The sequence below is a fragment of the Ailuropoda melanoleuca genome, chromosome 15 (genome assembly GCF_002007445.2).
Source record: "Ailuropoda melanoleuca isolate Jingjing chromosome 15, ASM200744v2, whole genome shotgun sequence".
Lineage (NCBI taxonomy): Eukaryota > Metazoa > Chordata > Mammalia > Carnivora > Ursidae > Ailuropoda > Ailuropoda melanoleuca.
Window position 1 is genome coordinate 85,419,910 of NC_048232.1, and position 26,914 is coordinate 85,446,823.

General features: G+C 55.7%; 1 protein-coding gene across 1 annotated transcript in view; it reads right to left on the reverse strand.

Moving 5' to 3' along the window:
• Positions 1-10,827: 10,827 nt before the first annotated feature.
• SCUBE1 (signal peptide, CUB domain and EGF like domain containing 1) overlaps positions 10,828-26,914 on the reverse strand; it is a 137,364-nt gene continuing 121,277 nt past the window's right edge. Inside the window, exons 17-23 of the mRNA XM_011230029.3 lie at positions 25,242-25,403; positions 23,677-23,844; positions 21,891-22,052; positions 20,338-20,535; positions 18,738-18,890; positions 18,303-18,382; positions 10,828-16,474 (exon numbers count right to left, since the gene is read on the reverse strand). Of these exons, the coding sequence (XP_011228331.1) occupies positions 16,322-16,474; positions 18,303-18,382; positions 18,738-18,890; positions 20,338-20,535; positions 21,891-22,052; positions 23,677-23,844; positions 25,242-25,403 (1,076 nt within the window). The 3' untranslated portion in view covers positions 10,828-16,321. The remainder of the gene's footprint in view (positions 16,475-18,302; positions 18,383-18,737; positions 18,891-20,337; positions 20,536-21,890; positions 22,053-23,676; positions 23,845-25,241; positions 25,404-26,914) is intronic.

Here is a 26,914-nt window from a genome sequence, read left to right on the forward strand (position 1 = left end):
GAGGGGCGCGTGCGCGAGTGCGTGAACGTGCGGGCCTGCGCGGGGGGTGCGCGGGCGTGCGGCGCGCTGGGGGCTTGGCGCTGCCGGCGTGTGCGCACGCGCGCCGGCTGGGGGCGGTGTTTTCTCTCTCGCCCCGCGGCTGCCCCGCGGGATGCCGGGAGCGAGGCTGTGCAGCGTCCACGCGGTCGGAAGAGGAAGGGACTCCACACACTGTCCGGAAAAGGAACCTGAGGCTTGGAGACAGGGCTGTAGCCGGCGCGGACTCGCCTTTGACGCCTTGAAGACCCCAGGGGTGGGAGGGGATCTCTGATTCTTTTGAACGATTCACCAAATTTAGGTGCTGTAGAGTAGTGGCCCTTCCCAATTTCTGTACATTTGGATTCAATATGTAAATTTATTCAGTTAAGCCCGGTGGTGTTTCTTATAAGAGGCGGTATTCTGAGTGCGATTAGCAGAATTTCAAAAATCTTGCTTTGAACGTTCTATTTTTTCAAGGTCTTCCGCCTTTCATTGTTGTGTTTACAACTTTGCAATCGTTGTAATTAGCTAAAAAGCGCGAAGGCTGTTTTTTTTTTAATTTTAATTTTTTTTTTTTGTGGTGCTTCCGTTACTGAATACTTCGATTAAGAGTTTTAAATTGTGTTTGGAGAAAATGCGCCAGTTCCAGGGACTTGTTCAGTGTCCCTGGGACACATAACGTTGGTATGCAAAGGTTCACACTTCAAAGTAAGTTGGTGAGGGGCACAGGAAAAAAACGTTCCTGCCATGCTCAAGTACTTTTTTGTATCTACCATCAGCTTTGTCATGGAAATTTTGTAGTTCAATTGCTCTAATTGTGAAAAAAATATTTGTGAATTTTGACAAGTATGATTTCTAATTCAGTTGATATAATTTACAGCTTGTTTGGATGAAATTACTAACCACATCCAGTTCCAAGTACATTTCTGCTCCATGGGGTTCTTAATTTACTAAGAACCTTGGTCCCTTTTGTTGTGCTATTGAGCTGTATGTGAATATTCTCGTTGCAAAAAAATGCCTTCTGGGGGGGCGCCTGGGTGGCTTAGTCGTTAAGCGTCTGCCTTTGGCTCAGGTCATGATCCCACGGTCCTGGCATTGAGTCCTGCATCCGGGCTCCTTGCTCAGCGGGGAGCCTGCTTCTCCCTCTGCCTGCTGCTCCCCCTGCTTGCACCTCTCTCTCTCGCTGTCAAATAAATAAAATCTTTTAAAAAAACAAAAGAGGGGCGCCTGGGTGGCACAGCGGTTAAGCGTCTGCCTTCGGCTCAGGGCATGATCCCGGCGTTCTGGGATCCAGCCCCACGTCGGGCTTCTCCACTGGAAGCCTGCTTCTTCCTCTCCCACTCCCCCTGCTTGTGTTCCTTCTCTCACTGGCTATCTATCTCTCTGTCAAATAAATAAATAAAATCTTTTTAAAAAAATGCCTTTGGTGTTCAACTTTTTAACTGAATTTAGCTGAGTAGCATTTTTTAAAAGTTTTATTTATTTATTTATTTATTTGAGAGAGACAGAGCACAAGCAGGTGTTGGGGCAGAGGGAGAGGGAGAAGCAGACTCCCCACTGAGCAGGAAGCCAAAAGAGGGGCTTGATTCCAGGACCCCTTGACCATGACCTGAGCCAAAGGCAGACACTTAACCAGCTGAGCCACCCAGGCGCCCCTAGGTGCTTATCGTCCACAATAAGGTTGGTTTTTAACTTTGTGATGTGAGCCAGGAATGAATGGTTAAGAAAGAATTCTTGAGATGTTTCCAGAGCAAAAAGGTATTTTTATCAAAGCACGGGGAGAGGATCCGTGGGCAGGAGGAGCTCTGCTGGGGTCATGAGGAGTGATTGATTAAATAGTTTTAAGTTGGGAGGGGATTAGAGATAAAGGAAGTTTCCAAACGGATATTCATGTGTTTCTAAAGAAGACTTACAGGATCCTGGAGATCTGGCTCTTGTCAAGCTAAGGTTGCTTTTTGCCTCTAGCAAAGCCTTAAGACAATTGTGAGTTTCTTGAGAATGTCGCACTCAGCCCGACTCAGGTATTTATCAGTGGGCTGCAAACTGAAAGGAAATTGAGTTTACCTGCATTTCTTTTGCCCTTGTTCTCCTCATCACTTTGGATAGAATAAATTTCCAAAAGCTTAATATTGATTCCATGAATTGGATGGGAAAAAAACCATCTTACGACTTTGATACACATTGGCATCCTCTGTGGGACAGTTGCTCGGCCCGTGGAGCCAACACACCCTCAGTGATGGCTTTGCTTTCCAAAGGAGGACAGGAAAACTTGGAATTAGAAGAATGAATCACGGGCGTCTGGGTGGCTCAGTCCGTGAAGCGTCTGCCTTTGGCTCCGGTCATGGTCAAGGGGTCCTGGAATCGAGCCCCTCTTTTGGCTTCCTGCTCGGTGGGGAGTCTGCTTCTCCCTCTCCCTCTGCCCCTCCCCCTGCTCATGCTCTCTGTCTCTCAAACAGATAAATCTTTAAAAAATTTTTAGAAAAATGAGTGAAATGAGTGTAGAAACAGTCATTTGACCTAAACGAAGTCGTGACGTAAGGAGTAGCATGTCAACCCACCTCTGCAGCTGCACGTGTGTTCACCCATTTCCGGGCACAGCCTTTGAAAAGACTTACTAACTTTTGAAATAGATGCGATGCTTCTGAGTCAGCATTGTGTCATCTGTTTTGGCTTCTGGTTAGTGACATCTCTTCAGCCCCCAGAGTGGAAGGTAAAAGCCAACAAATACCTTCTGGCAGCTTCAATTTCTTAATCGACTTCGAGAAATGGAGTTTCAGAACTGAATTTTAAAGAAAATGTGAACTCCGTTTTTGTAAGTGTCTTGCTCCGGAAAAGAACAAAATACAAATGAAGAACTTGTACCATGTAATGGGCGGTCTGCTGCAGCAAAAGTGTTCAGACTTGTCTGCACAGCCCAGAGCAGGACCCCTCAGCCTCTGCCTCCCACACACCTCTCATGCATACCTGCCCTGTCATTTTCCCCGAGGCCTCATGCCACGCAGGCTACAGAACAGTGCACAAATCAGGTGGTGGGGAGACGGGGGCAGGACCTCACTGAAGATTCAGTGCATAATGCTATTATATTGGAACTCGGTAAGAATTATTACCGGCTTCACTGACCCGAACATCATGAAAAACCATGTGGTATAATTTCTCATGCGTTATAGTCTTATGCCTATGTAGATAGCATAGATCATACTCATAATTATTTAGTGATGAGTAACCGTATGAAAACCTGTTTGTCCTCTCTGACACCTCCCCCTTCCTCCCCTCTCTATCAGTCTGGAGTTTACGCCAAGGGACGGTAAATCCAACTGGGACTGGCTTAAGGATAAAGGTTATTTACTGGCTCACACCATGTGATGGGCTGAATGTTTGTATCTTCCCAAATTCACATGTTGAAGTCCTAACCCCCAGTGTGACCGTGTTTGGAGAAAGGGCCTGTGAGGAGGTGATAAACCTTAAATGAGGTCATAGAAGTGGGGTTCTAATCCGATAGGGCTGATGCCCTTACAAAAGGAATAGATATCAGAGCCCTGTCCATGCCAAGTGAGGACACAGTGAGAAGCCAGGAAGAGAAAAGAACCAAATGGGTTGGCCCCTCGATCTTGGACTTCCCAGCCTCTAGAAAATAACTTTCTGTAGTTTAAGCCATGTGGTCTGTGACATTTTGTTATGGCAGCCAGAACTACCACATAACACATAAGATCGGCATTCATGTGGGCTTTAGGTCCGGCTTGCTCAAGGGGCGCACAAGCATCACGGGGATCCAGTTTTCCTGTCTTGTCTCTCAGCTCTGCTCTTCTGTGCATTGGCTTTCCTCTCTGCTAGGCTGTCCCCTTGTAGTCATAAAACAGCTGTAACAGCCCTGGCCTGCTTCCTCTCAGAGGTCACTCCCGCTGGGAAAGGGATCCTGAGTGTCTGTGTTTCTCTTGCACAATGATTGGGTCCTGTGAACATCCCTGACCCACCCCTCTCACAGGACAGTCCCGTTTTGCATTCTCTTCCCCAAATGCAAACCCAGTGGTATCAGGTCTCCACTTGAAATCTCGCGTGGTTACCTGGTGCCCAGGAGGAAAAGCCTGGCCCTTCAGGGCTCCAAGGCCCTGCTGTCCTCTCCAGCCTCCTCTTAGCACATCCTCCCTCCCTCTTTGAGTCCTGCTGCTTGGCCATCTCCAGCTTTTGCCGGGGGTCTCAGGAGTTTCGCAGTTCCTCCTGCCTGGAGGCTCTTGCCCTCTACTCCCCTCCTTAATTCCAACTCATTTTGGGGGGTCTCAGCTGCGTGGTTCTCCCTTAAGGAGCCACTGAACGTGCAATTTCACCGACATCAACTGCTGTCTCTGCTGCCCTCGCCACCAGGAAGAGAGAGAGAGAGAGAGAGGAAAAAGGAACTTCTATCCAGAAAATCACAAGCCCAGGGTGACTTTGGCCCCTGAAAGCTTCTCCTGCCAAGGGCTGTGCTCCTAGTAGAAAAAGCGTTCTTCATACACCCTGGAGCCTAAACCCAACCTCACCTGTTGCTCAACTAAAGAGAAAGCAGTTGGCTTCCAAGCAGGGGGAGAGTCCACAGTGAGGCTGCAGGCTGGTCTCCAGGCTGGCAGCTTCCTAAGGAGAGGGGTTCAAACCCCCGCTTTCCCTCTGCTAGCCAGTGAAATACTGAACGCGTCTACCAGGAGAGAGAGGTAAGTGGTCAAGCACCGACAGTGCTGCACGTTTCCCCATCATACTCCCTTCTGTCTCCTGGAAGGAAGTCCTTGCGCTGGAGGGGAGGCTGGTTACCTCCACGCTTCAGAAAATTCTTTCCTCGCATGTGGCCGTGTTTACCTAAACAATAGATTATTTAGTTCTGCTTGCTTTTCAGATTAAAGATACGACTTATGTGCTCATGAAGCTTTCATTTCACTCCACATTGTGATGTTTTGTTGTGTCCTGCTTAGATCCCGACTGTTTTTGCTCCCATCTTCGACACCAGCCAGTTCTCCACCTCTCTCTGCTTCAGTCTGATTCTGACACGTCTACCTGGAGTCGGCACAGACCCCACGGGTTAAGGGCTCAGTCCCGAAAACGGCACCCCCTTGAGATGCCAGACACGTCCCAGGTTGTCAGCTGTGCTTCTGACCAACCTGCTATCAATTCAGGGGGTGCCCGTGACCTCCTCCTTGGCTTTGATGATTTGCTAGAAAGGCTCATGGAGCTCAGGGAAGTGCTTTACTCACTATTACCGGCTTATTATAAAGGATACAACTCAGGAATGGCAGGATGGAAGAGGTGCATAAGGCAGAGTCTAGGGTGCCTGGTGGCTCAGTCGGTTAAGCGTCTGCCTTCGCCTCAGGGCATGATCCCGGGGTCTTGGGATCGAGTCCCGCTCTGGGCTCCCTGCTTGGCATGGAGACTGCTTCTCCCTCTCCTGCTCCCACTCCCCCTGCTTGTGCTCTCTCTCTCTCTCTCTATGTCAAATAAATAAATAAATAAAATCTTAAGGAAAAAATTAAGGCCGAGTCTATGTCGGGAAAGGGTTGCAAGCTACTCTCACAGAACCTGCACACATTCACCAACCTGGAAGCTCTCCGAACCTCGTTATGTGGGGGGTTTTATAGAGATTTCATTCCGTAAACCACCATGGGTTAAATCATTGGCCATAGGTCAGGGGGTGGAGCTGGAAGGTCCTCTAACTATGTCTTGGTCTTCCTGGTGACCAGCCCCACCCTGGAGCTCTCGGGGCCCAGCCCCCAGTCCTTCATTAGTACCCAAAAGACATCATTCAAGAGACTTCAGGGATTTTGAGAGCTGTGTGCCTATTGCTTATCGTATCCGAGAACGAATTCACATCCCGTGACAGTCGCCTCTTTAAAGTATACAATCCTGTGGTTTTGAGCGTGTCCATTCGCAAGGTTGCGTGGTGTGCAAACATCACCATGGTCTAACTCCAGAACGTGTCCATCACATGAAAAGGAAACTCTCCACCCCTCCCAGCTCTTGGCAGCTGCTGATCTACTTTCTGTCTCCAGGGATTTGCCAGTTCTGGTTGCTCATGAAAATGGAACCACACAGAATGTGGATTTTGTGACTGGCTTCTTTCACGGAGCATAGCGCTTGCAAAGTTCATTCATAAGTTAGCGTGGATCAGTATGTGATTTCTCTACATGGCTGAACACTACCGCTTTGTGGGGGGCTTTTCCACATTGTGTTTGTCTGTAGAGAAGTTGATGGACATTTGGGCTGTTTCTACTTTTTGGCTCTTTTAAAAAAAAATTAAATTAATTAACTAATTAATTATTTTTACTTTTTGGCTGTTATGAGTAACACTGCTGTGAACATTCATGTGCACATTTTGTGTCAACATACTTCAGTTTTCTTGGAGGTACTCGCCCAGGCCTGGAATTGCTGGGTCATTGCTAGGTGCCATGCCCGGTGTGGAGCCCATGCCCCGCGTGCAGCCTAATGCGGGGCTTGAACTCCCAACCCTGAGATCAAGACCTAAGCTGAGATCAAGAGTTGGATGCTTGGGGCACCTGAGTGGCTCAGTCATTAAGCGTCTGCCTTCGGCTCAGGGCGTGATCCCAGGGTCCTGGGATCGAGCCCCGCATCACGCCCTGCATCGAGCCCTGAATTGGGATCCCTGCTCGGCGGGAAGCCTGCTTCTTCCTCTCCCACTCCTCTTGCTTGTGTTCCCTCTCTCCCTGTCTCTCTCCCTGTGTCAAATAAATAAATAAAATCTTAAAAAAAGAAAAAGTCGGATGCTTAACCAGCTGAGACATCCAGGTGCCCCTAATGGATTTTTTCCTTAATTTCACTTTCAGATTATTCATTGCTGGTAAATACGCTGTGGTGTTTTGAATGTTGGTGTGTTAGTGGGGTCCGGAGCCGACGGCCAAGAAAGAACTCTTGAGACATCTTTGGTGCAAAATGGTGGTTTTATTCAAGCACGGGGACAGGACTCCTGGGCAGAAAGAGCTGCGGCCGCCCCCCCCTCCCGTCCCCACTCTGGGATTGGTGAGGAGGAACTGATTATATACTTGGGGTTGGGGGAAGTAAAGATAAGGACAGTGGCAAGAAGGATTTTCTTATGCTAAAGAAAACACACAGGGTACCAGAGGCCTTGCCAATGTCAGACCGAGGCTGTTCTCCCCTCTAGTAGGGCATTAAGACAGTAGGGAGCTTCCTGGAGGAAGGTTATACTCTGCCTCCTGGAGTATTTGTCAATGAGCTGAAGGTTATAAGGACATTTAATTTTATCTACATTTCCTTCTGTCTTTGTTTCCCACATCATATAGAAATCTAATTGATTTTTAAAAGCTTTTATTTATTTATTTGAGAGAGCAAGAGGGACTGCACAAGCAGGGGAGGAGCAGAGGGAGAAGCAGGCTCCCCTCGGAGCAGCGAGCCTGCTGATGCGGGGCTCGGTCCCAGGACCCCGAGATCACGACCTGAGCCAAAGGCAGACGCTTCAGCGACCGAGCCACCCAGGCGCCCCGAAATGTAGCTGAGTTTTGCAGATTGATCTTATCCCCGGTAAACTTGCTGACCTCCTTTACTAGCTGTAATAGCTTTTTTTGCAGATCCCTTAAGATTTTCTACGTACAAGAGCAGGCCATCTGCAAGCAGAGACAGCTGTCCTTCCTCTCCAACCTGGATGACTTCCTTCCTCTCCTGTCTAGTCGTCCTGGCGAGAGCCTCCCGCGCTGTGATGAGAACAGACATCCTGGTCTTGTTTCTGTACATTGCGCTGTTGTTTTTTTAAAATTCAATGTAATTTGAATTCCAGTGTAGCCAAGCTACTGTGTCACAAGAGTTTCAGGTGAACAACACAGGGATTCTACACTCGCGTATGTCACCCGCCGCTCAGCGGGACAAGCGGCACCTCCCGTGTCTAAGGCAGATCTGCTGTGGCTGATTAACGGTCACTGCTAGACAATGATCGTGTGACTCTGCTGCCGTCTTCCGCTGCCAGCTTGCTTTTACCAACGCGAGGCTTTGTGCGAGGGCCTCTCCATTCACAGCCGCAGCATTCACCCACACCCGCTCTGACTCGCATTATGGATCCCGCTTCATTTTTGCCAGCCCAGTGCCACAGTGGTGTCTCTCTGTTGTCTTCATGTGTAGTTCGGTTTTTATTAATGGGGTTGAACATCTTTTCTTTTTTTTTATTTTTAAGATTTTATTTATTTATGTGACAGACAGACAGCCAGTGAAAGAGGGAACACAGCAGGGGAGTGGGAGAACAAGAAGCAGGCTTCCAGCGGAGGAGCCCGATGTGGGACTCGATCCCGGAACGCCGGGATCACACCCTGAGCCAAAGGCAGATGCCCAACGACTGTGCTACCCAGGCGCCCCTGAACATCTTTTCAAATGTTAACTGGCCATCCTCCTCCAGAGTCCCCACAGCCCACCGAGCAGGCTGGACGGCGCTGGAATGGGGGCCTCCTTCTCTCTGAGAAACCTAGAATCCATCTTGGGCTTGGTGAACTGGGGAGCAAGGCCACACTCACCCCACATTTCGCTCCTACTTGTGAGCTGGGCTGCTTCTCAGCTCATTTTCCAGCCCAAGAGAGGCCTCATCTTTCAAGCCCGTTCTTTTTTTCCCCCCAAAGATTTATTTGAAAGAAAAAAGCGTGTGCATGCTCGAGAGCATGAGATGGGGAGGGGCAGAGGGACAAGCAGACCCCCCACGGAGCAGGGAGCCTGATGTGGGGCTCGATCCCAGGACCCCAGGATCATGAGCTGAGCCGAAGGCAGATGCTTCACCGACTCCTGAGCCTGTTTTTGTGGACGCTTTGGGGGGGAAGGCACAGAAATGTCCAGTGTGTTGTGTGCTCAGTGGATGTCATCGTTTGCTTCTTAGACCTTTTAAACATTGTGGTAAAATACACATAAGACAACATTTGCTATTTTTTTTTAAAGATTTTATTTATTTATTTGACAGAGATAGAGACAGCCAGGGAGAGAGGGAACACAAGCAGGGGGAGTGGGAGAGGAAGAAGCAGGCTCATAGCAGAGGAGCCTGATGTGGGGCTCGATCCCATAACGCCGGGATCACGCCCTGAGCCGAAGGCAGACGCTTAACCGCTGTGCCACCCAGGCGCCCCAACATTTGCTATTTTAATCATTGTTTACAACCGTCACCACCATTCGTCCGTCCCCAGGACTTTCTCACCTTCCTACACGGAAACTCTGTCCCCACTGAACTACTCCCCTTCCCCCTTCCCCCTCTCTCCCTCCCAGCCCCTGACCGCCCACTACTCTGCTGTCTCCTCTAGGTGAGATGGGAAACAAAGGCAGAAGGAAATGTAGATAAAATTAAATGTCCTTATAACCTTCAGCTCATTGACAAGTACTCCAGGAGGCAGAGTATAACCTTCCTCCAGGAAGCTCCCTACTGTCTTAATGCCCTACTAGAGGGGAGGACAGCCTCGGTTTGACATTGGCAAGGCCTCTGGCACCCTGTGTGTTTTCTTTAGCATAAGAAAGTCCTTTTTGCCACTGCCCTTATCTTTACTTCCCCCAACCCCAAGTATATAATCAGTTCCTCCTCACCAATCCCAGAGTGGGGGCGGGGGGCGGCGGCAGTGCTTTCTGCCCAGGAGTCCTGTCCCCGTGCTTGAATAAAACCACCATTTTGCACCAAAGACTGCTCAAGAATCCTTTCTTGGGACACCTGGTGGCTCAGTGGGTTAAGCGTCTGCCCTCGGCTCAGGTCCCGATCCCAGAATCCAGCCCCACGTTGCGGGGGTCGGTGTCCCTGCTCAGCAGGGAGTCTGCTGCTCCTTTTCGCTCTGCCCCTCCCCTGCTGCTTCTCTCTCTCCCTCTCAAATAAATAAATAAAATCTTAAAAAAAAAAAAAAGAAGAAGAAGAATTCTTCCTTGGCCATTTCCTCTGGACCCCACTGAACCTCACCTATAGGGACCTCGAGTATGTGGAGTCACGCAGTATTTCCTCTTTTGTAACTGGCTTCTCGCACTCAGCTCCACCGCCTCCAGGTTTAGCCACGTTGTAGCTGGTGTCCGAGCTTGTTCACTTCTCAAGGCTGAATCCTGTTAGTGGCGTGGATGGACCATGCGTGTACCCACTCATTCGCTGACGGACACTTGGGTTGCTTCTATCTTCTGACTGTTGTGAGGAATGCTGCTATGAACATGGGTGTGCAAATATGTGATCGGGACCCGGCTTTCAATTCTTTTGGGTATATTCCAGAAATGCCCTCAGACTTTCAAATCATCGTGTTAAACCAAAAACCAAACAAGCCAAACAAGTCTGCCATTTACTGTCACTGATTTGGAATATTAGTATCATTTATGAAATTGTTATTTTCTCCTGCCGGGTGCATGAGGCCAGAAGGTTCTCCGCATTATTGAGGAGGGGAATGGTTATCAGACTTTTTGGCGTTCTAGATTTCCTGGAGAATCTGATGAAAGCCATGGGTCGTTGTCCCCGAGAAGCACAGCGCTGACTGTGCGCCCAGTTTGGAGGGGTCCCAGATCCCCTGAGACTCACGTTGACCATGACTCCGAGATTGAAGCCCCAGTGGAGAGGAGCATCTCGGGATTCGGGCGCCAGGCATGAGGAGCCGTGGACTTGGAGCGTCAGACGTCCACCTCCCTGCAGCTCATCTAGGAACACATCTGTCCCCTAACTTTGGGTGCTTTTTGCATGCACATCTCAAACCTACTGCTTTGCCCTCCGGAAGCTTACCCCGGCTCCTTTACTTGTAGCCCGAAATAATAGCCAAAGAATTTCTGAAAAGACTTTCTGGTTCTAGTTACCTTTCTTCTCTGATCATGACCACTGATGAATGAGAGAAAGGAGCAGTATTTAGGTTCATTTCCTGTTTATTATTAAAGTGATTTCCGCAAATGTTTAATTACATGCATATGTATGAACATGGTGGAGAACACAAAACCTTGAATATTTGAGGCGACTAAAGGAAAAACATGATTGCGCTGGTATCTGTCACTCTTACAGACAGAGGGGAGGCCCAAGTGCCTGAACAGTACAGCGCCTTCACAGAACCCGAAGTGGAGGCTGGGGGAACAAGGGCCCAGCTCTCTGCCCCCATCTCTGCCCCCCCCACCGCAGGCCCCCAGTGGTGTTCAGATATCCCATTTCCAGAGCCGTATGGACCGGGTCTGCTCAGGCTGTTCAAGGTTCTGATCTCAGCGGACTCAGACCTTTCCTGGGGATCTATGTGGCCTCTGAACTGGAAAACAAAGTACTGGGCATCAGTGAGCTCTCTTTGCGCCCCTGCTTTTCAGCCCACCGTGGGCTGAGCGACACCAGCATTGTCTCATGTTTGTGCAACAGAGCCTGCGAGAGGGGCCGATGGGGGGCGCACAGCGTCTCTCCGGGGGTGCGGGGGTGCGGGGGTGCACCGGGCTGGCTGCCAGCAGGGGAGCCGTGCCGCAGGAACCCCAGGCTGCAGCTTAGCTTGCCCTGAAGGCCAAATCTGAATGGACACTTCCATCCTGTCCATGCAGGGGAGAAGGCAGAAGCCGGGCTTCCTCTGAGTTTTTAGCGCTTGTTCCAGAGGGAGGGGAGGTCACTCCGTCCACCCCTCCTCCACCTTCCTCCTCTCTACCTGCCGTGTCCTGGGCCCGGAGCTCCCCAGCGCATTTCCCAACCCGAACAATTCAGTCGTCCACATCTCACAGACAGACATCTCCTGCCATGGGTTTCGATGGGCTTGGGTTTGAGTCTCGGTTCCACCGGCTACTAGCTGTTCGCCTGGGACAGGTCACACGGCCTCCCACCTGTGTCCTAGGGGCATCAGGCCCCGCCTATCTTGCAGGGCCCTGAGGATTGCCCCCCAGAGCCTGGCGAAGGGGGGGGGCGCTCAGGCCTTTCACTGCCTCCTGCTGAGACTCGAGGCACACAATTTCAGAGGGCCCATCTGGGGGCTGGGGGGTGCTCAGAGACACGGAAGGTCCTGCTCTTTGGGGGCCATCTGTGTAGGGTGCTGGGAGGGAACGCGTGGCCGTGCCTGTGGCGTCTGAGCCTGGGGATGGCCTGCCCTCTCTTGCTGCCCTCTCCAAGGAGCAAGGCAGCCTGGGTAAGGCTGACTCGAGCTGTGAGCCACACCGTGTCTGGCATACAGCAGGCACTCAGAACTAGCGCCTCCAGAGGCGGCCACAGGAGAAGAGGAGCTGCGGGCTCTGACTCTCCCTGTGGACGGGTAGCATGTCTCAAATGTCGATCCTTCTGCCTTTGGCATGTTGGCTGAGCTCTCCTCTGTGTCTCTCTCTGCTGGTGGAGGAGAACGGCCACATCGGGAGATGGACTTCGGGACTCCTTCTATGACCCCTGCTCTGCTCTGCCCGCTGTCCACGCTCTCCATCCCCACCCACGGTACTGCGAGGTGCTGGGAGGTGCTGGAGGGAGGGACTGCCGTCTCCTGAGCAACACTGGGCTCTGTCCACCCCCAGGCCAGCCTCAGTCACCTTTATCTCTGGGACCAAGAGGGACTTTCCAGGGGACTCTGCCAACCCCATGGCTGTGGTCTCTCCTCCTCTCTAGGAGGCTGGCACACAGTAAGCTCTCAGCAAATGTTTGTTAAATGACCTAACTTAGCTCAGTATCTTATTTCCCTGCTGAGGGTGGTGGGTGGAGGCATATGAGTAATTATCCAACCTCCAAAATGTCACTTAGGTCCCCACTCTTGCTCCAGCAGTCAGGGGCCTCTTGTGGAAAATGGGTGATCTTGGCCATGTCCCTGGGGGAATGAGGGTTCAGGTAGGAAACACAGGTTTTAAGGGTTGAAGGAAAGAAGTTGTCTTTGGGCTCTCAGAATCGGCCTCTTGGGGCCATTTCTCTCTATTTGGCCCGGGTTACAGTTCTCCTTTACCTGCGTGTCCCAAACCAATGGATGGCCGGTGGGAAAGCTGTCTGAGGCCGCCACCTTGGGCCCCACGGCCTCCTCGATTCTGTCACCACAGAGGTGAGGAGGGGCTGGCAAAGACTGCCCCTGGGGAGCCAGAGCTGGGCAGAGCGAGGTCACCACCACTGGCCAAGGCTACCTGCTGGGGCGAGTTGAGACTAAGCGGAGAGCCCAAGGGGGAAGAGAGAGGCCAGCACAACTCCCCGGGGGCAAGGCTCTGGCTCTGGCTCAGGCAAGAGCGTAGCTAGCGAAAATAGGCCTAATTCGGAGGCAGAGGATGTGGCCCCAACGCTCACTGAGGGCCCAGCTGGCCACTGGACCTTGAGGCACAGTCTCTTCTTTTTCTCGGCACGTTTCCACGGAAGCAGAGAGCCAGGAGGTGCCAGGGGTGCGGGGCAGAAGGGCTTCTTCCAGGTCCACCACTCCTGGGTCCCACCTGCCGGCTGCCGCTGGGCGCCTGGCGTGGTGGCACCTCGGTCTTCCACAGCCATCCTTGGGGGGCTTCCCCAGCCACCCTGCAAGGAGCAGAGCCAAGCTCCTCGGGACTTCCAGGCCTTGGAACCTTTCAGTCCCGGCCCGCTGGGCCAGGTTTGCTTCCGGAAGCTTGTTCTTGGCTCTTTTCCTTGGAGTTTATCGACTGGCCAGCCGCTGAGGGTCCGTGCCAGGCAAGGAGCGGCGGTGGCTGTGGCTGCAGCTGCTTGAGGCCAACGTCCCATCCGCGTGTGGGGAGTGCTCCTTCTGGCTCAGCCCGTCCACATCTCGAGCCTCCCTCCGGCAGCACGGGACTCCCGCACCCTCATCCTGAGCTTCTGTCCTTCGGGACCCATTGCGGGGACCCATCCTCTCTGGGCCCCGTCCTTTCTACCTCCAGCAGCCCATCTGCCACCAGCTGCCGCAACACGGGAGCATGGACAGACGTGCTTTGTTGCTCAGGGAGCTCGCCCAAGGCCACCAGGCTCCGAAGACCAGGGACAGCTCCAGCTTTAACAGGTGAGACCCTCAAGTTCTCCAGGGTGGGGCTGAGGGCTGACATCAAGGACAGACCCCACCCCTGGACTCTGAGTGCCCCTGATGGCGTGGGTGGGGGACTGATGGGGATGTGTTGGTAGCTGGCAAATTAATTAGCCTGGTGGCTGGCTACCTGGTACTTATAAGGTCAAGGGGCCCCACATCTGTCCTGCTCTGTTGGCGGGACACCGGGCAGGTCTGACCACAGTGGAGGGGAGAGCCACAGAACATGGGTGGGCTCCCACTGGAAGGGCTGGTGGAGTAGCAGGGTTTGTGAGTGTCGACTGCTGGAAACCACCCAGAGGGGCGGCAGAAGTGTTCAAGAAAGGTTAGAGCTCTTCTGGTCCTCTCTGTTTTGAGAACATTAAAAAGAATCCTCCCTGTCCCCTCGCCTGGGGGGTGGTCAGTGGGGGCCCGTTCCGGGGGGCACTCGTCTAATTTCTGGGGATGAGCAGTGGCTCGGGAGGGAAGCCAGGGGTCTTCCTGGAGCCGGAGGCTGGCCTTCGAGGCCTGTGACCAGGGGAGGGCGGTGCGGGCCCAGACGGGGCTCAGGGCTCACACTGACCTGCCCACCAGGCCCCTTCCTGACCTGAGTTGGATTCTGGCAGAGAAGGTGCTGGTGGCAGGTTTGTCAAACTGTGGACTTGCCGTTGCTGACGTGGGCAGCCGCAGGGAATGATTTCTGAGCTCCCAACCCTGTTTTGGATTGTGAAATCCTCGCAGCCTGCCTTGTCATCGACCCCCAGGCCCCACTAGCCTGGCTCCAGGCTTCCCCACCCACAGCGTGCTATGGACGGATCTCAGACTGCGCCCATCGCTCAGCCTGGGTGTGGGGGCAGGAGGAGACAACCTAGAGGTACTGGGACAGGTGACTGTGGTTCATTTTAAGATTCTCCCAGGTTTCTTGGAATTGTGAACATTTGTTAAGCCTGCAGATATAGACCACTTCCTATGCACGTCCCACAGGCGGCAGCCGGCAGTCGGCCAGCAGGTGAGGACTCAGTGCCACGGGGCTTTTCTGGCTCTATCCCGGCACTGGCTTCCTGGCTGAGGGGGGCACCAGGCAACTGGGTCAGACTGTGGACTTCTCTTTATATAAAGACACTCTCGGAGGGGCACAGCACGGTGCAGCAGAAAAACGATGGCTCTCTCGGGGCCAGGCCTCTGGACGCTGGCCACGTGCCCTCCCCGGCCCGTTCTCTTCACTGGTAAGATAAAGGGGTGGGCTGCTGCCCTCTGAGGCCTCTCCCGGTGGACCAGCCTGTGCTCATGTGGGGAAGGCCTTGTTTCCCTGTGGCACGAGGCCACAGCAGACCCCAAGGTCATGGCCTCAGAGTCAGCACATGCCTCCTTTGAGGTTTACTGCAAGGCCCCAGTACCCACAGGAAAGGGTCCAAGGGAAACTGCCTTCCACCACATTCCACCTGAGGGCAACACTCCAGCAAATCATCGGAGCCCAGTTCCCAAAGAATGTGTACGCCAGAGCGTGTCCAGAACCAGCCTGCCTTCTCCCCACCCTGCAGCCTCCCGGACTCATGGAAACAGGTGGCAAGCACCTGGGTGGGGTGGGGGGGGGATGCCGGCAACAGCTCGAGAGGGAAGAGGTGGGGTCGCAATTCATATCTACAGTTACTAAAGAGGATTTTCCTAAAGTACCCACAAATAGAAGTATATTATATTTATATTTATATTTATATATATATATAGTACTTAATTAGATGCTCTATCAAGGGAAAGCACAAATCTACAGTTTCCTCCGCTAGCAGCTCTTTTCTGTCCCATCATAGAATCCTTAGAGCCCCACCACGTGGCGCCTACGACCAGGCCCGTGGCTGGAGGAGTGGTGGGGGGGGTGCGGATGGCTAGCAGGTGCAGACACCGGCTTATCAAAGCTCCCCAGATGCCTTCCCACGCCCCTCCTCCCACGGCCTGGCTTCCTGTCTCAGATGATGCCTCCCAGAGCCTGCCTGGAGACAGAGGCTGCCACGCCCCCCTCTCTGGAGACGTCAGGTGAGGCCATGTGCGACCCCCCAAATGTGCATTCTGCCCAGAACCTGGCTGCCTGGCGGCGGCACAGAGGGTGTCCGCCTGGATGGGTCCGCTAGTGCCGCTCAGGAGGGGGTGCCGTCCTGAATCGAACAGGAACAGGTGGAGGGAGGTAGGGAGGGAGAAAAGCCGCCGTAAGCAGTGTTTTCCCAGTGGGGCGATCTGAGGAGCGCAGCGGGCCGGCGTCTCTGCCTGGACGTGGTCTCACTCCCGCGGGCTGGTCTGCGTTTCCAAAGGGCAGACGCCATGGTGACTTCCCAAGGCAGCGTGGAGGCCCGTGGAGCCTCCTTCGAGCCTCTCCTGGGGAGGGAAGGCACTCTCTCCGCCCCGTCGGGACGCCCGGACGCCCGGCCACCCCCGCGCAGGGCAGCTCGGCCACTTTATTTGTAAGGCCGCAGGAACCGGGACACTTTGGAGCGCAGCAGTTTGATGAAGGAGCGCGGGAACATCTCCTTGGACTCCTGGGCTGTGTACCGGAAGTAGTTCTGGGGGTGCGCCAGCACGTCGAAGAGGGCCTTGATGAGTTTCTTGTCCTGCAACACACGGGAGGCGGGTGGTGAGGCCGAGCGGAGGACGGGGGATGCGGGCCGAGGCCAGGCTTGAGGGCCCTGGCCACTCAGCTCTTCAATGTCTGGGGCCCTGGAGGGGCCTGTGGGGTGTCTGCAAGGAAGTGGGAGGAGGGCCCCACAGACTCTCTTCACCATGAATTGCTTTTAATTTTTAAAAAAGATTTATTTATATATTTTAGAGAGAGCTCACATGATCTGGGGAGGGGCAGAGGGCGAGGGAGAGAAGGAGACTCCCTGCTGACTGCGGAGCCCGACGCGGGGCTTGATCTCATGACCCTGAGATCATGACCTGAGCTGAAACCAAGAGTCAGACTCTGCACTGACTGGGCCACCCAGGCACCCCATTTTTTGATTTTTTAAAAATAGTTTATTGGTTTTAACTCTTGGCATTCTAATAATATTTTATTTAAAAAGAGTTCTGCAAAATCAAACCAAAACAAACCATCGCATTGAAACCAGAGGACACGGAGCCAAGGCAGAGGCTTTTGAGGCCAACAGAGGTCTGAAAGCTCAGCCCCAGGCCCCGGCGAGCTCTTTCATGGGAGGAAGGCGAGCTGCAGCGTGACCCCTAAGAGCCGGGCCGCAGTGGATCTCAGGGCAGGGCGCGGGGAGGGTCTAGGCAGCCAGCACAGGCCAGAGGCTGTCTGCACCACGTCTCAGCGTCACTCCGAGACTTTGGCCACATTCGCTGTCCAGGGTCTGCTCCGTCCTGGCGCACACTCACGCTCTCTCTCTCACAGGAACGCTCGCACCCTCGTCCTTGAGAAACACTCAAGAGTTCCTCCCGTGTGCTAGGCGCGGTGCCCATACTGGGGCCAGCATGTCAAGCGGGAACCCTGCAGCTGCTCCTCCTCCAGGGAGCCTGGGGACCAAATGATCCTAGACCACAGCCAACTGCAGGGCTGACAGGTGCCCAGAGTGAGGGCCATGTGGGACTCTAGGAGTCTGTGAGCTGCCCAGAGGAGGGATGCCTACAGCAAGAGCAAGATAGGCAGATGCTCACGGAGGACAGAGGCCAGGGAGCAGAGGGAGGGTGGAGGCCTGAGAACGGCTTCAGAGGCAGGTGGGGGCCATGCCCAGCTGGGCCTCGTGGGCCAAGCTTTTTATCCAAAGTGATGGAAACACTTCTAGTTCTGCAGAGATGCTTCTGGCTGCAGGGTGCTGCTGTGGGCAGAGGGCCAGGGAGGCAGGGGAGGGGCGAGGAGGAGAGCCAGCATCGTCTGCAGGAGGGACTGATGGAGAGGCCAGCACGACCCTCTGGTTCCCACTACACAGACAGGCTCCAGAAGGGAAACTCTCTGCTTACGAACTGCCTACTGTGTGCAGGACTGGGCCCGACCTGGGGCTGGAAGACCCACACTCTGCGAGCCACCCAGCTGGGACGTGACAGCCAGGGGACCCAACCCCGCTGTAGCCCCGTCCACCTCAGCTCCCAGGCTGGGAGTCTATCTCCCCAGAGCCCGAGCAAAGCCCTGGCTCAGGGCCCGCGCTGGCCAGTGCCTGCTGCGTGACAGACACAGACCCCCTCAGTGACAAGGTGGCTCTGCTTCTCGAAGCCAGGAGCAAGATGAGGAGGCAGGCAGTCCCAAAGGTGGGGCGGATTCTAGGAAGTTAAGCTCCCACCGCGGTGAGGTTGGCAGCTGGTGAGGAGCCCAGAGACCGGTCACCAGGTCCCGGGCTAGACGCCAGCGGGGAGCTCATCTCAGCCCTCCTGCAGGTCAGATGCCCTGGATCATTACATGCCACCATCCTGGGATCACATGGACCCTTTCCCGTAAAAAAGCTCACTCACTTTTAAAATTTCCTGGTGATTCTCCGAGGCGTAGAGCCGTCCATCGCGAACGATATCTTCTATCAACTGCTGGTAGTCCTCTGCGAAACCCACCAGCAGGGAAGGAGGGAAGGTGAGGGCGCCAGGCCCTGCCTGCTTCCCCCTCAACCTTCAGCCTCTGCCTCCCCCTGCTCTGCTTTCAGACTTCAGACCTTGGCCAGAGGCACTTCTGCCTCTGAACCTCTGTATCCTCCACCCAAATTGTTTTCATCGAGGTTTGGCTAGCTAGAAACTCCTATTCAACCCTCAAAACCCTGCTTGGGCAGTACATCACACTGAAAGCCGCAGACACCACCCATGCTCCCTCATCTGCACCACCCCCCACCCCATACATGTCTGTTGCCTCTGTGTCCACAGGGCCAGCCTGGGCCGGGCACACAGTGCAGCCACACTGACCGTCATAGGTGACATAGGGCACTTGGAATCCTTTGCCGCTGTTGCCTTCATTGGATTTGAACTGGATCCAGAGCTTCCGGGAGCGAGAGGTGAAGGCGATGGGCCTTTCGTAGGTCTGGCAGGTCTCATAGGTGGTGATAGACGCGGGTGATGCTGGGGACAGAGTAGGGGGTGCTGAGTGGCTGGCTGACCCACAACCTGCACCTGGCCCCTGTCCTCCTTCCTCAGGCCACATGCTTCCCTTACCTGGTCAGCGGCCCAGCTCCCACACCCAGTCTCCCAAACAGTCCAGCTCTAGTCCCCACCTGTGTGCCCTCTGCCTCAAATGCCAGTCCCCACCCTCGACCCCGGTTCCTACTCATCCTGCAGAGCGGGTTTCTGTGCCTCCTCCACCAGGAAACCTCCCTGATTGCTCCATCCTCACACTACCACGTTCCTGCTCTGCCCTGTTGAACCCTTTGTTATTGCCCCTCTCTGTCGGCTTGTCACCGTCTTTCTCCAGCCAACTACTCTCCCAGGACAGGGCTTATGCCCACACCCAGCACAAGCGGGAGCTGGGGTGGAGAGTCACATTTGGGAAGTCCCCTCTCCCTGTGAGCAGATGAACAAAGGTGAGCCTGCCGACCCTGGGGTGTGTGGGGCTGTCCAAAGGGTGCCCCACCTCCTCACTGCTCCCCGGGGAGCCTTCCTGAGGTGCCCTGGAGGCAGGAGAACCTGACCTCCTAGAGCTCAACTCTGTGGGCAGATGGTGGAGGGGTGGACGCTGGGGACTAGGGGGGCTGGTGACAGAGGAGGTGGGGAAGATGGTCCTGGGCTAGGCTCTGACGGGCTGTGGCATCCTGGGCAGGCGCCCTGCCTTTCTGGCCTCGGGCTTCCTGGCTTATCACGTACTTGGAGTGGGCGACGCTCGCACATGGTAACAAAGAACAAGGGGAACGGAGTGGACAGAACCCCCCTCAATCTCTCTCCTCTGCTCAGTCTCTGTGCCTTGACACATTCCAGACCCAAGTGGGCAGGAGTGTTTTGTGTCTGCCTACATCTCCCTCCTTCTTCCCTGATGTTGCAACTTGGAGTGTGCTGTCTGTGGGCACCGTGGCCTGCCAACAGCAGTGAGGGGCCCCGTCCTCATGATATTAGGGACTCAGCCTGGTTCCTGGGGGTACTCAAGGGCTTCCCCACCTTTCTTCCTGCTGTGGCCATCTGGGTACACACTTGTCCTCACCCACTGCCAAGGGCCGCCCTGCTGCTCGTGGCCCCTTTGACAGGGGTGATGGGCCAGGAGGCTGGAACTCCCAGAGGGGGAGGGACAGGCTGTTGACCCTGGGGTGTCTTGTGTGTGTGCCCCTGAGCTCAGAAGGAGCAGGAGGTGGGGGGAGCAGGGGTCGCTCCTGGGGCCTCACCCTGGGTGGCATGGCAGGACAGGTGGGACCCCTGGGATGAGACGAGCTTGTGGTCAGCATGGAGACCGGACTCAGGGCGCACCCCACGCTTGCCACGCCTTGGCACAGAGCCCTTCGGGTCAGACAGAGGTGGGCTGTGAACCCGACCCACAGGTGACCCTGGGCGGCCCCTCCGTTGCCCCGCCTTGACCCATGCGTACCGCTCTTCCTCATGACCAGAACGTCGCCGCACTCGTCTTCGACGGGCAGGAAGATCTCAGGGACCACAATGAGGATCCTGCGCTTGGGGGGTGGTGAGATATGCCACACGCACTCGGCATTGGCCGGGTAGTCACCGGGGTAGTTGGGGGACTCGATGTAGCCTGTGTAGTCGCCGAGCTCGCCGCCGCAGTGCTGGTCTGTGGGCACCGGGGCCACGTGGGCCTGCTCAGGCTGGCCGCATGAGGACCTTGGCGGGCAGGCCCGCAACGGCCCCTTGGCCCGCCTCCACCCGGCCTCCCCACCAGCTAGCCCGGCCCTGGGCTGCTCTTCTCACAGGGTCGTCTTCCCATCTTCCCCTGTGCCACACCACCCAGTGTCAGCTCCCCTGCCAGCCCTGCTCCTGCAGGTGGCTGGTGTGAAAGCCCAGTGAACCCCCGCTCAGTGAATCCCCGCCTCCTCTTTACCTCTACGCACTCCACGCTCCCTGAGCGCCCGCCAGGTGCCCGGTGTGGTCGCCCTCCCCTCAGGAAGGCTTGGGGACAAGCAGGCAGCCCAGGGAAGAAAAAGAGACATGCTTCCTTTTCTTTCCTTTTTTAGCTAAGCTGCGTAATCCTCAAGAGGCCAAACACGACATCTTTATGAGCTAAATGGTCCCCTAGCCTCAACCTTACAGAAGTCACCTTAGGTCTGTAAAGAGATCCGAACAGAAATACTAAATATACATCATTTTCTCATACGTTTTCATTTATGAAACACCTCACATCAAAATTTCTGGAAAACCTTTCATGTTTGCCCCATCGTCTAGAAGCTTCCCTCCTATTTGCTTTCTCCACTTTTACTCATGAGGACATTTTAAACCCCGTCTCTGTGGAGCTCTACCACTGTGCCTCCTCTTCTGTCCCATAGAGGCTGCGAGCCCCAGGGGACACCCCGGGGGAAGAGGGGCCGTGTCCACCTCTAGGATTAAGTCCCCTTTATGGGCCTTTGGGCCGTCCCAGACATGACCAGCAGCCCAGGAAAGGGGTAACTGGCTAGAAATTGATTAGCGGAAGGGTACAAGACCAGAAAATCTGTCCCAGAGGACTCCGAAAAATGAATTAAAGATATCTAAGGTAAAGTCTGTTATGCCCACAGGACTTGCTAAATGAGGGCCTGGGGTATCTATTTCCCAAATCGTCTTACACTGCCCACATTTCTTTTGGCTAAACTGAGTTTCTCACAGCCATGAGGAGGCCGTCTGGTCTTCCTCTCGTGCCTCCACGCCTGTCCACACTTTGCGTCTGCTTCCTGTCCCCTGGGCTGGTTTGCGTCCACTTGGCAGCCCAGCTGCGCATAGCTTCAGAGCGGCCTGGCCTGGCCGTCAGCTGCTGCCCCGCAGGCCCCCCCTCCCCGCCGGGACCTGGCTTTCCCCTCCGCAGGCCCGGAGCCCTGAGCAGGCCCGCCAGGCACAGTCCCCAGGGTCCTGCTGACCCATGTGGGTGAGGGCTCACTCCGCCCCCAACGCCCCACCCCTGTGTTGCCAGCCCCTGGCCGCAGGGAGCGCTGCACCTACTTTTGCAGTGTGTGACGTTGGTGGAGCCGTCGAAGTCCGTGCTGGTGTTGCCCGGGCAGCTGATGCAGTGATTCTGGCCGAACTCGGGCTGGTAGGTGCCCACGGGGCAGCGGACGCAGCGGTGCGTGCTGGTGTTGTAGTGGTGGCCCGGGGAGCAGTGCACTGTGGGTCGGCGTGGGTGGGCAGGTGGGAAAGGGCAGGGGGCACTCCCCCCGGCGCCTCCCTGCCTCCGAGGTCTGTCTCAGCGCCCAGGGGCCGCCCATCACCCGAGCCCAGTCCGGGCCCTGTCCACAGCGTGAGGAATACGGTGGGCCACCGGGAGCTGGGCCATGAGCTCCACAGACTGAGGCCCGGCCCCAAGGTGCATGTGTTCGGGGGCAATAAATGGGGCATGAGATGTTGTAAGGGCAGATGTGGGCTGCTCAAGGGTGCAGGGATCTTGAGTGGGGGCGTGAGCATTTGGAGCTGGCTGTGAGGCTATCTGGGGGGAGGCGGCGGCAAAGCTGGGCCCAAAGGGGGCCGTGTGGGTGACAGGCATGGCCAGAGGGGACAGGCCATGGGGACGAGCTCCTGGGTCCAGGGGTCATGCTAGGCTTTGCTCTGAGGGGAGAAGGCACCTGAAGCCATGGCATGGTCCTGGCGGCTGCTCTGGGAGGGAGCTCTGGGGCCGGGAGGGGGGGACAGGTAGCAGTGGTCTGGCTCAGGGGGCAGCAGTGGGGTGCTCAGAGGTCAGAGCAGCTAGCAGGGGCTACGGACAGACTGGATGTGAGGTCAGAGAAATAGCACTCAGGGGGACTCCAAGGTCTTCTTGGGCACCTGGCAGGACAGAGCTGGTGTCAGCTGGGGGGGGGGCTGTGCAGCAAAGATGAGGGTCTCTTGCCCGTGGGTGACAGGTGCTTGCTAGATATGACCGGGGCTGTCCCCCAGCAGGAGGGTGTAGCATCGAGTTCAGGACAGAGACGGGGCTGGGGACAGAAAGTGGGGTCACTGGATGCTCTTTCTCTCCAGACTCCGGAGTGAGTGCCCAGGCCAGGGACCCCAGCACTATCAGGTGAAGGGTGGGTGGGTGAGGCTGAGTGGGGCCTGGGGCTGCGGGAGATGCAGGCTGGCAAGCTACTTGGCTCCAGCCTCGATGGAAGCAATGATTGGGGGGCAGTGGGGTGAGAGTCTGACTAGTGGGGTTTGGGAGAGGGTGAGGGGGAGAGGAAGTGGAGTCCAGACACTCTTTCTACAAGGTTCACAGTAAGAAGGAGAAATCCTGGCAGGAACTGGAGGTAGGTGGAGTTTTCTCTCCTAGAAGGGAGGTTTCTGTCTGTCTGTTCCCAAGAATATCAGGGTCAGTGGGGGCAAGAGGCCCTTGGCAGGGTGGGAGCGTGTGGAAGGGGAGGCAGGCTCATCAGGGGGGTTTGGTGGCCATGGAGGGGAAGCTGCAGCTGGACAGCAGGACCCCCACGGCCCTGAAGGGAGGGTCTCCAGGTAAGCTCTGACCTCGCCCACTGCCCTCGCCACCCCTGCATTTCTCCACTCCCCACCCCCCAAAAAAACTTTCCTTCGAGCCAGGCTCAAAGCTCCGGTCTGTAACCACTGCGCCTGCCTGGCTCTCCCATCTGAGACCCTCGGGTGGGACTGTGTGGAACCCCGCTGTCCCTGTCCCAGGGTGTGGCACAGTGCTGATCACCGTGTCCAGTGCTGGCAGCTCGGGGCTGCTGCTCTGCCCTGGGAGACCTGCCACACGGGAAGTGAGAGGTGTTGAGGGAAACGCCCCTGCATGGCCCCGCTGACTCACCTTTGGCCTCGCAGTCTTGGAAGGAGACTGTGCCCTCGTGCTTGGTGAGCAGACCTCCTCCGCAGGGGAAGCAGCCCGTGCGCCCAGGCTCAGGCTGGTACGTGCCCACCGGGCAGGCCTGGCAGGGCCTGAAGCCATCTGGGGAGAAGAAGCCTGGGGAACACTGGCCTGGAAGCCAGAGGTCATGGCTCAGGCTGGCGGAAGGTCCAGATGCCTTGGTCCAGACTCTGCTCTCAACCCTCACCTGTCCTGGGGAAGGGCACTACGGCTGGGGGTGGTGCTGGGCTGGGGGGAACTTGGGGGAAGGAGCCTGGGCTGCACAAGGCCTGCCCCCCAGTCTGGATGCTGCCAGTGGCTCAGGCACTGTGGGGCCTTGGCCGGGCTTGGCTTCACCTCTCCCACTAGCAAGAAGGGCTACAAGTTGAAGAGCAAGTGGCTTGGCTGCTGAGCTGGGGAGTGTGGACCCCACATGTGGAGGGGAGAGGTTGGAGGGGGTCCCCCTGGGGTGCAGGCCACACTGTGGTTTCCACATGAGGACCTGGGGTCCAGGCTGACTGGGGTTGTCTGTCTGCAGGGCTGGGCCAGGGCAGGGGGAGTGGGGGTCTGTGAGGTGCCTGAGGGCATGGCTGGGACAAAGGGAGGGAACACCACACCCAGCATTAAGTCGGGAGGCAGAGGGTGCTTTGGCATTGAGTGAGGGGTGGGTTGAGTACCCTCTAGGCCCAGGCCCTGAGTTCTCTGCTCCTACCAGTGGCTGCTCTCTGATCTCAGTCACCGTCCCTGCTAAGGGCAGAGACCACACTCTTGGAGGGCACAGCCAGCTAGCCTGCAGGGACTCAGGGCTGGGCTCTGATCTCTTCTGTACCCCAGAGAAGGCTGGCTGGTGGTCTCTACTGTCCTAAGGATCCCCCACCCACCCTGGCAGGCACACCTTTCCCCACCCATTCTCTTGGGTGGTCCCCATGATGGCTGGGGAAGGGAGGCTGATGGGTGGGGGTGTGAGCCCATATCACAGATGTGGTTAAGTGAGGCAGTAACTGGAAAAGCTCTTTGCAAACCAAGTCGTGCTTGGTAAACTGAAAAAGGGCTTTCTAAACCATCTATAGGGCGAACTGTAAAGTTCTTCATGGAGAGAACCGTTCTTGCCAAGTAGATGGAACCCCCCCCCCCCATAAAGCCTTTTGATGATGGTGCGGTGCTCCATACCGTGTAACACGTTTGGTCAACCATAAAGCACTACGTACCTCCATCATAGACAGTACGTTCGCCCGTACGTGACTAAGTGTTTGTAAACTGTAAAGTCCTTTCCAAACTGCATGCTGCAATTCTCGGGTGCACTAGGCACAGCCCCATGCTTGCTGGCACACAGCTGCTCTGGGCACCAGTGCCCTCTGTGAGTGTCACAGCCTGCAAGCCATGACAGGCTCTGCGCATGGCAGAGAGCTTTACAGACTCTCACCAGGGACTGGGCCTTTGCTTTGGGGACCTCAGTAGAGACAGGAAGATGCCACCAGATCCCCCACCGCCCCAACCAGCCCCTCCCTCCAGGGGGGACCCACACTCGCCTCCACATTCGGATACGTTGCGGGCACCAGCCAGGCCGAGCCCGTCGCTGCTGGGGCATGGCGTGCAGCTGAGTTGGCCGTCCCTGTCCTGGTAGGACCCCGGGGCACATGGCACGCACTGGCCAGGATCCCCGCTGAAGTAGGTGCCAGGCCCGCAGGCCACTGCAGAGGCAAGGCGGAGAGATTGCTGGTGGCGGAGGTGGGGTATGGTGGCCAGGGGGTCTGTCTCCTGGTACCTCAAACCCAGGCTCTGTCCTCCCAGATAGAGCACATCCCTCGTCCTTGGGCTCAAAGGGCCCAGAGCTGTCTCAGAAGAGCTGGGGTAGGAACAAGGCAGCAGCCATGTGTGAAGAGCCCGGAAGCCTGACCCTGGTCTCCTGCCCCGTCCTGGCTGGTCCTGCTCAGCCCTTAGTTCTCTCTCTGTCCCGCATCCTGCCCTCTGACCCTGACCCCTTGGCCTGTGAACCAACAGTTTCCTGGCTGTCCCATGGGCATTTTGTCCAAACCCAGCTCTCCTACCCTACCCCTTCCTTCCCCATGGGGTGGAGTGGCCATCTGAGGGCATGGGGGCGGTGCAGAGGATGTGTATGGGGGACTGACAGAGGTGAGGGCAGGGAGGCCTGGTGGCTGAGGGTCGTCCAGAGCCAGTGTGGTCGGCTGCATACGGCAAACTGATGAGTAAGAAAGCTGACCGAGGAAATAAGGAGACAGGGCGCTGAACTTTTTTCTGGAGAAGAAATTTAGAGACAAGGAAAGAGCGGAGGTTAGGAAGAACTCTGAGCTATTGAATTGGAGGTACTGGTGTGAACGCATGGTTTTATAAAACACACACACACACACACACACCCCTATGTACCCACCTATACCTATGGAAATACATATACACACCCATGTGTAATATACACCCATACTTTCTAGTTCTGTCCAATGAGAGAGCCTGGAAGCAAGGACACTCCAGTGGCAAGAAGGACCCCAGCTTTGGCTTCTGCATATCTTCCTCCTCTCAGGGTCCTCGGGTCCCTGACGGATTGCGAAGGCTGTGGCAGGGAAAGTACAAGTTTGCTGCCCAAGAATCCCCAGCGAGTGATGGGGGGTGGGGCATGTCCAAAGGACGGGAAACCGGCTTGACCAGGAACCTACTGGCTACACTGGGGACGATCTGAGCACTGAACTAACTAATGCTAGGCTTGGATTAAAACCCCAGTGAAGAACAGAGGAGTCTCTGAGTCCACACTGATATAAATACACAGACATGTGGACACGCAGATACACCTGTAAGCGGGGCGGTGGGAGGAAAAGCTCCACCTCACAGAACGCTGACTGATACACACGGACAAGGGCTGGCAGGGAGAGAGGATACCGTCCAGCAGCCATCGGAGACGCGGCTGCTCTGGCGGGAGCTGTTACTGAGGGCGATGGCTGCTGCCGGGCGGGAGAATGTCTGATGAGGAGCAGTTTGCTAGTACAAACGCAGAATACACTCCCAGCAAATCGTCCTCAACTGCGGAAGGAAAAGGGAGTGGAGGAACCGTGGCGGCCTGGGTCAGTAACCTGTGCCTCCTGACGGGGGAGCTGAAGAGGAGGCGTCCTGCGTGGTTTTCCTGCCGAGACCGCCTGCCCCGTGGGTCACGGAAACATGGGACGCCGCCCCATGAGGGTCATCCTACAGCAGT